This window comes from Pterocles gutturalis, unplaced genomic scaffold, assembly GCF_000699245.1.
Source record: "Pterocles gutturalis isolate BGI_N339 unplaced genomic scaffold, ASM69924v1 scaffold9209, whole genome shotgun sequence".
Lineage (NCBI taxonomy): Eukaryota > Metazoa > Chordata > Aves > Pterocliformes > Pteroclidae > Pterocles > Pterocles gutturalis.
In genome coordinates this window covers 57,944-69,321 of record NW_010135707.1, presented here as the reverse complement: position 1 = coordinate 69,321, position 11,378 = coordinate 57,944, and the positions used below count along the sequence as shown (strand labels likewise).

The 11,378-nt window shown below is 36.7% G+C and overlaps 1 protein-coding gene across 1 annotated transcript in view; it reads left to right on the top strand.

Moving 5' to 3' along the window:
- Window positions 1–3,688: 3,688 nt before the first annotated feature.
- The window catches only part of PDE5A (phosphodiesterase 5A, cGMP-specific), a 48,762-nt gene continuing 41,072 nt past the window's right edge, over window positions 3,689–11,378 (top strand). Inside the window, exons 1-2 of the mRNA XM_010082001.1 lie at window positions 3,689–3,811; window positions 8,995–8,998. Coding sequence (XP_010080303.1) covers window positions 3,805–3,811; window positions 8,995–8,998 — 11 coding nt within the window. The 5' untranslated portion in view covers window positions 3,689–3,804. The remainder of the gene's footprint in view (window positions 3,812–8,994; window positions 8,999–11,378) is intronic.

Below are 11,378 nucleotides of genomic sequence, written 5' to 3'. Positions count from 1 at the left end.
GCTGCGCCCGCCCGCGCTCGGTGCCGGTTCTTGCGAAGCCCCGATGTCAATAGCTGAGGAGCTCGCCTGGGCTTCTTCCCCTGGCTTGCCATGCTGCCTTTTGGAGATAAGACGAGGTATTTGCTCACCGTTGTCACACTTCAGCAGTGGGACTTCAAGTTGAAACCGAGTTAAATTCAGCTATTTTTAGAAGTGGAGTCAGGTTTCCATTCTGAATATTTTCCGATAAACAAAGCAGTGGGGATGCAGCGCACAGGCGGTCTGCAACTCCCACGGTATATCTTAGTGGAGAACTCGGGTTAGTAAGTCCTGCGGTTTGTTCCTCGGACACTCCGTCTCCTCGGGCTCGCTTCTTTGCTCTCCACTTCTGCTCCTGAGCCGCTTGCACCATCTGCTCACTGCTGCTGATTTACTTCTTGCCCAAGTCACTTAGCGGGGATGGATGCATTCTGAATGAGGTTTTGCTGCTGCTCCTCTCTGCATGGGATGGGGCGGTAAGAAGAGAAATCCCCATTAATAATTGACTCTCAGCAAGCTAGAAAGCTTCAGGGGTCACCTGCTTTCTTGTGACCATCTGTCATGCAGCCCTCTTTCCTCTGCTGCTTCTTTCTTAGGTTCATTTAACAGAAAAATAATAAAAAAGCCTTTAACAATGTCTTTTAAATATTGATTTTCTTAAAAAAGGCTGTGCGTAGGGGGTAGGATGCATAGATGGAAGCAGTTAACCGTGATATTCTCCAGAACACTAGTGCATGGTATGTAACTGAAGGGTAGCTTGTTTGCCCAGGAAATAGGGTGTTAGCAGCCTTGAGAAGTAGCGTTTTATTAGTTCAGCCAGTCACGCTGCCTTTGGAAACTGGAAGTAGTATTGAACAAAGAGCAATGCTAATTAATAGTAACCGCTGTGTCAGATTTGTTTTCCCCATGGACAGGTTTGGTTAGTCTTTTTTTTTTTTTTTAATGCTGAGACACAGTTTTATGTTTGTGTGGGTCTGAAACAGGCAGTAGTTCACCAAATACAATTCAGTCACGTCTCTGTGATGGCGATGCCTCTGCATTTAGAGGAGGTTTTGCAGAAAAACTGTTGACATTGAGTTCTTGCTTGGCAACAATTCTATGGTGTTTTTAAAGTGGTGGAAACATTGCATTAGTTTCAAAACTTTTCTTTGCTGTCTTGCATGGAATGGGGTTTTTTTTGTCCTTTACTTACTGTATAAATAGAAAACTATAAATAGATAATAAGGAATATCTCTTTTATATGCAAGTTTGTTTTTGACAAGACACATGACGAGTATATTGGTTCAAATCGTATTCACTAAAATGCTATCTTGTAAAGCTGAACAGTTTCAAAGAACTGATGTACTTTGTTGAAAGGTTTAATATTCTACATTGTAGTGTTATTTTAGAGCTTGAAAAGAGAAAAATCCTAAAATCTAATGCCATGCTTTGTTTCAGTTGAGTCTTTGTAGAACTGCAATACATTAAACAAAGACTATGCAGTTAATGTTTTGTTACTTAGCATTATATTTACTCTTTCAAGTAAAGCAGCATTCCTTGATCTAGTTTCAATCGTTTTCAACTGCTTCTAATTTTTCATTTTGCTTCATACTATGCCAAAGTCTTCACAGGTCTTAAAAACAATTGACCAAGAAGTTAGTTAATTTGGTACCTTACGGAGCAGAGAAGCATATTCTGCTTCATGTTGTGAGGCATAATTGCTAATGGCAAAAGAGAGTTTCTGTATCTGTTTCTCAAATATTTGTACACAGGAATAGGAAAAGATCACCAGCTCAGCCATTTATTACAGAGTAGTACAAGCCCTTTCCATTGGTAGTAATGAACTTTGAATCAGAACCTAATTTAGCAATTGCATTTTGCTTGTTATTATTATTTATCATTGCATGATAGGTATTGAATAATTTATATTTTTTTTTTCTTCCGCAACTAACTAGTTCCCACAGTATTTTATACAGTAGTTCATTTGGTAATTCCCACAAAAAATTGTCTGAATTAGGTGTCTAAATAATACATACAAAATAAATGCTTTGGGTGGTCTTGTTCCTGCAGATTTGTTTTCTTGGTTTTTTTTAAAGTATGGGAGTCACATCATCATATGTAGTCATTGAATAGTTACCTCTTGTTCCACTTTGCACAGGTCAGTTTGATACTACTGTCTGTTTTCATGGTTTAAATATAAATATATATATCAATATATTTTCTGGCAAGGTGGCACTTTTAAAAGAAAATGTTTCTTTTTATTCACAATTAGTTTGTGTATTAACTATTGTTCATAATGTGGATGTGACAATTGTTGCACCAATCCATATTCTGGATTCTTGGGGAGAAGGGCTGCAGGTCCTCTAACTTAACAAATTTGCACCTGCTTTCCTCCTCTCCACTAAAATGTACATACGAATGGCTTACATCTTCTGTTTTGATCCTGCAGTGCCTCAGGGTTGGTAGCGTTGACAGGCAGGCCACATTACTGCCTTCCTCAAGTCTTTGTGGCTAGGTGGACTGACGTATCCTGCCATCAAGCTATGTTGCTTGAATTCCACCTGGACAGTGCAAGCATGTAGTCCAGATGAATTGCTTTAAATTTATCCCTCCTTCGAGTCCGTGAATAAACTGTGATCCCATGAGCAGGAAGCTCCGGAATCAGTTATTTATTACTTTATTTTGTACAAGGGAGACAAGCGGTATACGGAGATAATATAAATAGCTATTACCCATGAAGTGCTGTTACAGTATGATCAAAGTGCAGAACAACAAAGGGGAAGCGTGTCACCAGCACACTCTGGGAAGAGGTGAATTTACTTCACTTAGTGATTCAGTTGCTGGTTGACAAACCTTCTGGCTGGAGAGTTTGTTACCGCACACTTGCAGGTTCAAGAGTTCCTAAATGCGTAGCTCCTACTAAATTTAAGCTGTTTATTTTATTCCTTTTTTTTCAACTCCTCTTGTTATTTTTCCCCTTCCAGAGTTTTAGAATTTCCTGTCATATTCTGGCTTCCCAGAAAACAGAAATGTTTTGAAGTAAAACAGTTCTTCTTTTAGATTGTGTCTTGTGTTTACTCATACTGTTGTTAAAGGCTCTTTGTAGCTGATGCTGCAAGTATAATTGTTCAAACTAGATGTTATAAAGGCATAACCTGTAGCCTTTTTTGTCACAAAAATTGTACTGTATTATGGCTGAATCCATTACCCTTTTTGTCTTCCTGAAGTTTTATCTTTTTATGTTCCTTTTAAAAAAAAATCCATGCATTGCCATGTTCAAACATCATACTTATATTAACCCTCTATGAAATACTTCTATATTTCGGACTTCCTGTTTGTCCCTACTCCTAAAAATACAGCAGTGATTTTCTCTTAGTGCTCTTTGTGATCAGAACCAGCAGACAGCCAAAACATCCAAAGTAAAAATTCTCCTCCTGGTTAGAGGCAGCTGCATTGTTCCAGTCCATTTCTGTCTCATCTCCTGAGCGTATGGCATGATAGATACAAATTATTAACCCAGGTCTTGTATGCCTTTCACTGGAAATAAGGTTATTTTGTTATAAATACATCTTGGCTTATTAGTAGAGTTGGGAAATATTTACAAATGAATTAAGGCGGGGTTGTATTTGGAAAAATAAATGTCCCTAACAGGATGGTACTTCACAGTGCTTCAGTGAGGATTGCAGAAGTGGCATTTACTGGGAAACTGTACTTTGCTGGAATTCAGAGATTGCACAATTTGAATATATCGATTACAATTGTTACTTTGAAAAAACTCAAATACAGTTGATTTTTTTTTTCTTCCTGATGGCTGGTGGACAATCAGTTTGTAATGTACTGCCTGCAGTACTAAATTAATTTGGACACTTGCATTCTAACCCCTGTGTCTAGAGGGCTTTAAAAAAATGTCTTTCATTTTGAGCTGGCCATTTGATGTTTAATCTCATAAATATTATATGTCATATGCATTATGTCATTGTTTTGTTTGGCAATATATGTGTGCCTAATTTTTTCTAGTTGGAAGGAAATGAATTTTTTGGAGCAAGTCTATGAGAATTCAGATTTTCAAAGACAGAGCTATTGAAAATTTTCTGTGCTTTGCCCTGTGTTTTTTCTTATGAAAGATATTATTGACATACAAAAAAATATCCTAAAAATATACATGTATGAACCGTATTCATCCCTAATGCGACCTTGGTAAGTAGGCAGTAGGTTTTAAATTTCTACATTGAAGGACCCCTAACAGTTTGCCAAAGGAGGCAGAGAATCCTATGCAAATTGTTCGAATATGCTGAAGGAGGACTTGCTTTTATAAGTTACCCTGTGTAAAGCATTTACAAGAGGACTGCAGACCCACCGACTCTTCGGACCATGGCTTGAAAACCACAGGAAGTAGTGGTGTTAATGCAGAGATCAGAACATTTTCTCCTGTGTCCTTGGTTTTATTAGATGTTTATAGAGCTTTTCTGAGAACCAAGTACAGAAAAAAAAATTATTTCTATGAAATATTGGAAAGTTTTCTTGTCGGTCTAATGATCTCTGTAGTTGTCCTGCTTATAAATAATGCCGCCGCATCCTTATGCCTTTCTTGGTAACTGTAAAGTATTAAGATAATCCCAAAATATTTTAAACTCCTGATTCAAAAAGCATTCAGGAAGGTAAGGAATGTTACATTCATGAACTTGTAAAGGTGATTACATATTTTTGGCATTTACTCTTGTAATTAAAGCTAGGTGTGTGCCTGAGTATTTTGGAAACAACATTTGAAACAGCAGTTACTCTAGGCTGAAGAAACTGTCATTTGAGAAATTATAAGAAATCACTTACTAGTAGTTTACATATTTAGTTCCCAAAAAGCTACAACCTGAACTCCTACACAGAATCTTTGGTGTGAAGATAAACTAGTCAGCAGATAGTACTGAGGGGCTACAAGGAGAATGTGTAGTACTGTTCTGCTATGTACCGTTTGCCCTAGGTAATAAAGAAACAAACAGGTGTGCACTATGTATTAATTAAAATACAACTGGTAAGCCTTAGAGGACAGGTAGAAAATAAGATGGGGTGAACTACTTTAACAGTTAACATCTCTTTTTGCCTTCTTTTGTTTCAGGGTAACTTTATTACAATATGACAGTACATTTGATAATGCTAAAAGGCATTTGAATTCTCATTTCCATTTCAATTGCTGTTACTATGAAGACTTTAGAGAAAAGGGTCTAAATTTCTGGCAACTATGAAGAAAAGTGGAGCTGAGGCATACATTGCCGTTGTGGGAGACAAGAAAGTTAGACACCTTTCTTTTATTTCTGAATTGTAGAAATTAACGGAAGTTTTGTGTTGGGCATTTGTTGAAGAATCATCACATGAGGAGATTATTCATGTCTTTGTACAGGATTAGGACAAAGACTACATATGTAAAATAAAAATACCAACCAGTCTAATTTTGAAGCTGAAGTGAGACTTTATAGTGTGTAGCCATTGTGCTAGCTCCCTGCACAAGGATAAAATTCATGATGCATCACCTATGATGTATTCAGATCAAAGAAAGTGCATCATAGCTTATGTTCATGCTTATTTGAATGATAGATTAAAGCTGAATTATGTGGGAATATATGATACAGATAAGAATTACAAAGAAAGCAATTTTAGACAATACATTCTGGACTTGAACTAATACGCTACCACCTATTTTCATTTTCACCATTAAAGAGGAAGCATTTTGCTTTTGTCATGAATGAATATAATTAATAAAACCACAGAATGCAAGTCTTGCTCTTCCTTACTGGCAAAGAAACATACATAAATTTACGTGGAATGCTTCCTCATGTGTATGATTTCCTTGAAGAAAAGAAAAAAAAGGCATAAATACAAAAGGAGCTATTTATGAAGTGCCAGAAGAGAAGCTCTACTCAAATGGCCCTTGTGAATAACTCAATGGTTGTAATTTCACATTAGGTCTGGCACTGCAAATATAGCCACAAAATATATTTGCTTAGTAAAAGACAGATATTTTCCCATTTATTTGTGCATTATGGTGAACTCACCCCAGCACAGAGAGCCATCCCAAAGCCTCTGCACCAATTAAGTCCTACTTAACCCCTATTTTAGGAATTTAAGTGGAACTGAAGTGGTGCCTAAGACTTACGAGAGATCTCCAGGAAGATGTGAACTTAATTTTTACTCTGGCTTTCACCAAAGTCACTGCCATTGTCCTATTTCTTTCCACAACAAAATTGCTAGGTACATTATAGTTATTTTTAATTCTTTGAGCTTGGAACAAGAAGTAAACATTTGGAGAAGAAATAAAGGTCATGTTTTAGAATTTGACCTTCAATTCCTGTGGATTTATTATCTTTATACTGTGAATAGGAAGTCCCTTCTAGGGAGGAAAGCTTGCAGTATGGTTGTTAAAGAAAACTTGAAAATAGCCAAGAATAGCCTGTTAGTGTTAATCCCCCACTTTGAATACTTTTGCTACAAATAATAAAGGAACCTCTGCCTCCTATTTTAAAAATAATACACGCATCAGACAAGATTTACATTATTTCATCGTTCTAAAAAGTTGTTATTTCACTCTTTTATGAGCATGGTTTGAATCAAGAATTAGAGTTCTTAATTTAGATCTGTATTCAAACAGAAGTCAGTTGGACCACTTAAATGTTCAGTTAAATGTATGCTTATGTATTTGACTTGAGTTGTGCCAAAAAAATGACACCAACCTTAAGTCATACTTTGTCTCCAAAAACTGTTTGCCTACCACTGTTAGAAATAGCATCTCTAGTAACTATAATTGGAAAGGGTTTAAGGAAAAACAACTATTGTCTTTGTCAATCTACTTTTTCAGTTGGTTTGAAAGCACTGCTTTGACAGTCAGTTTACTGTTTCCATCCTCATACACTTTATGTAAATCTTTCCATGGCCAGAAAGGAGACAAATCCACTTAGAATATGATTGTGAAATAGGAAGTACTGGGAAGAAAATGGGAAGGCAAGTTTAACATCCAAGTGACTTTGACTTTCAAACTCATCTGTTAAAACTGAATAGTTCGAGTTGTTGTTAATGCCTTAAATTATTTCTGTCTAAATTACGTCAAGATGCGTGAAATACATTTTAAGACATCTAGTGGTTATTTTAAGGAAAGCAATTGAGAAAATAGTTTTGAAGCTTGGCTTGAAATATTGTTGATTTCAGCACTAGCAGGATTAGACCAGAGGAATTCAGATACTTGAAAGCTGGCGTTCCTTCGTAGGCAAGTTTGGATTGAATCCCTCTCCTGAAGTGTGTTATCAGTAACTGCTGGTTTGAATGAAAAATTGGTAAAACATTCCACACAACTACTGAAACATTACACATTGTATATATGAAAGATTTATGAGCAACAGAGAAAATGTATGGGCAATTATTTGTTGTTTCACTGAAAGCCACTCATCGCTCAGTACTTTTAGGGTATGGTAATTATTATGCATTTTATGTGCAAGATAATTAAGATGCAGTATACTATCATAGTTGCATCTCGGTATTACTTTTGTGCTCTGTTTTTGCACATTTTGTCCAACAATATCAAATACTTGCTGAGTGGTCACGTTGGTATGGTCTTACATATGTAGCATGGTTACGTGTGTGAGCAAGGCAATGACAATCTGGCTGTTACTCTTTAAACATCTTCACTGGGGTTTGTTTGGAGAAGCGTGCTGTGTATTCTGGAGATAATCAGAATGAAGCAAAGATGAGTAGAATAAATTATTTAATGTTGCCAGTGTAGGAGTAGAATAGTAATGAGTGTCAGGTCAGCACGGTTTGATAGATATGGGACAGGAAATGCAGCAAGGTTCTCTTCACATCTTAGACCTGAGGTTGTCTTCAGGTCTAACTGTGCCCTTCCACATGACCTGGAGCAAGCCACGTCTCTTGCTTGTGCCTCTGTTTTCACACCCACTGATTTTCTGTTTTTGTTGCCTATTCATATTGAAAACTTCTTGCTTTAGGGAGAGGTCTACTGTCTTCTTCTGTAAAGTGTTTAACAAAGCAGGGCCAAAGTCTTAATTCCTCTGGAGTTCCTGAGTTCTGGTGTAATGCAGATAATGCGTAGTTGCATACAAGTGATTACAGAGGGAAGGATCACACAATCTTTTTTTTTCTTTGTATGTTTTACCTGCCATTGTATTTTCATTCCCTCCTCATCCCTATCTCTTCAAAATTCCTTTCCAATTTTATCCTCTACTCATGAGGTCACCAGCCAAATTCAGCAGTCACTATTGTCATGCTCCTTTGAAATAGTGTTTTATAGAGGAAAGACTGGATTTAGCTGATAGAAGTGACTAAGAAAATGGTAATTCATCTATTCCTGTTTAGGAACTCTGGGATAAATTATAGCTTTCTCATAGTGCAGTAAAGGATGTGTGCAGCACCTAAGGGACGGATGCTGATGCCTGTCACTCCTCAACATGCAGCGATTGCTGTGCTGGGACGGAGACATTGCATTGGTTTTAACTGTCTGCGCAGATCACTACAGATCAGTATCTGCTCCTGTTTAATACACTCCTGCAGCTTCTAGATTTACTTTTACAGCAAGAGTCGTGTACTTGCTATCATCTTTTGACAATGCCAATGCTTACTGAAGACTATTCATATGTCACAAGTGTTTGTTTCTTCCTGCAGTCCTTTCAAAATGACATCTTAATCATACACAGCATTTGTTACTAATTTCCAGTAACCTCGCTTGTGGTTCAGTATGTGTCTGGAATAGGGTGTCTGTTGAGCTAATTCTGTGCTGAGGAAGTAGTTGTGTTAGTAATAATACCCTTCTTGTCATGCACTGTTAAATAGGATCGAGTGTCAACAAGCAAATGCACGTCAAGACGTTGTCTGATTGATCGATTTTAAATAGGGTTAGAATACATCGGTTAACGTGCAATGCTAGCTCTTCCATCCATGGGTATAACTGTGTAAGTAAAAGGAGCTAAATAGTTTCCTTGTTAGAAGAGGCATTCAGTAAAGGTCAGTGAACACTGTTCTTATTCCAGCTGAATTTGAACGGCTTTCCTGTTGCCTAAATGAAAATGTCTAAATGGTTTGAAGTTGAAAGCCATGCTTTAAACTGTATAGTTAAGGATTTGTTGTTGTTGTTAACTTACAGAGCTTTTTTGAGAATCACACACTGCGTTGGCAAGTTATTGGACCATCAACTACATTAAAGGAGACAGGAATATGTTACTCATAATTATGCAGCTCCACATGTAGTTCTGTTCAATGTCAAAGAGCTTCATAAATAGTACAGATACCTAATGAGCAGTCAGTCCTTATTAAAGAAATGTAATTACCTTCCTGTAAAGGATTTTGCAGTTATGTTTCACATCCCTCAATAACCTCCATAAGACAGAGAAATTAATGTTTATTTTAGACAGTAAAAAGGCAACAAGGTAGAAACAAAATTATCTCATAGCCACAGTTTCAGAACTGGTACTAGAATTCAGAATACATTGTTCTTGCTGATTACTATAACTACACTATTAAGGCCAGGGGACATAATTGCACAGCACTCCAGAATAAATAAAATGTCACGTTTCAAATGACTGATAAACCAAATTTCTGCTTTAGCTTTTGCTTTGTCCACAAGGGCTACCCGATTCTTTCTCTGGCTTGCATCTTATATCAACACATCCACCTATGTAAAGTCAGTGTAAAACAGACCTGGCTACAATGGTAGCATGTTACACGCTCCTTTCCTCATGTGTAGATCACCATTGAATCAGATATTGCTCTAAAAAATACTGTCACTCAGCAGTAATATGGGTTCCTGCCTGTACATTTTCAGACATGCCTAGGCAAAATACATGGCTTCCTACGCTTAATCAATTGCTTGGTTAAGAAAACTCTCCATCTGATACTAGGTTATTACAGTTACTTTTAAATCTTATTTTACATTAATGCCAGTCGTCAATGTTCAAAAATCAAGTCAGCACACACAATCATGAAACTGGCTCAAGTCACAAGACTTCTTTTAAAATTATTGATTATTCTATATCGACCTTCTTGTATCTGAGGCTTTAACTGCACTTGGCTCATGTTTTCAGGTTCTTCTTCCAGCCTCAGTGTGACATGCTAAATTTTGTTTAGAAAAAGCTAAAATTTCCAGGTAATTTATTTTCTTGAGGAGATTAGAGAATAACAAAAAGAACCCAAGTATAACATAACACATACAATGACAAGAGTTATCAGCACTGATTTTAGAGGTTGTATTGTGTTTACTTAGAAATTTTTGCATTTTAAGCTTTTTATTTTTCTTGAGCATACTTTTGGTCATTTTCATCACTAATTCTTATTCTGTTTTCTCATTCAGTTTAATAAATGAAAATTTCAAATGTTATCAAATGCTAGCTTCTTATTTTGACTCTCACTGAAACAGCTTTTGCAAATGTGATATTGCCCTATGCAAATTATATTCTGCATTTCAGTAATACATGGTCAAAGCTCCCACATTTAGTATTTATCCTGTTTAAGTACTATAAAGTAATCTTGTTAAAGTCAAAGTTCTAGTAATATATTAATTGTTCTTTATGCTTCTTCACTGCAAGAAACATTCGGATGAGGTAACTCCACAAAAAAATACATATCACTGCTGTAATAAAGAAGGATCATTGGTGTTTTTATTAATATACTATAAAAGCAAAGCTTACTTCCTTTAAAAATAAGTAGCTAAGCAATGAACCAAAACTCTTTCAGAATAACAATGGAATTTCATTGTGTTCTCTGGCACCATGTTTCCAGTAATTGGACTAGATTGCTGGGAAATTTATAATAGATGCTGATTGAGGTATATTATTGCTACAGCAAGCACTGTTCCAGGAGCTTCATGGAAAATGTAAGAGCATGGAATGAAATCCTAGCTCTGTGGAACTCAAAATTCCCACTGCCTTAGTTGCGTCCAACTTTTCATTCAGTGGTTTTGGACAAAGAGCCTCACAACTCAAGACTCTCGTCTTCAGAAGATTCCCAAATGTCCTGTGTGACCACACTGACCATTCAGCCTTGAAGATCACTGGGGCTATGAAGGATATTAACCATGTATGTAGGGTTTTGCATGATCAGGACCACAGTATGCAGACAGAAGCCAAAATAAAGAATAGTTTATCACCCATTTATTTGGGATTGCACTGGTGTGAATAAGAGAAGAATTTGTGCTACATTGAGCGAAATTTACCTCAGTCAGATTTTGAGGGGGAAAAAAATTACCAGGTAGCTTACACCAAAGTGGAATGTCTACAGTAACATAACAACTTCCTTTTGCCCTGGTGCTCCATTTACACTCACACTATCCATTCAATTTTTCATTGCATGTGTGCCTGCAGTTGAGGTCTCCAAATGATATGTGATTGCAAAAT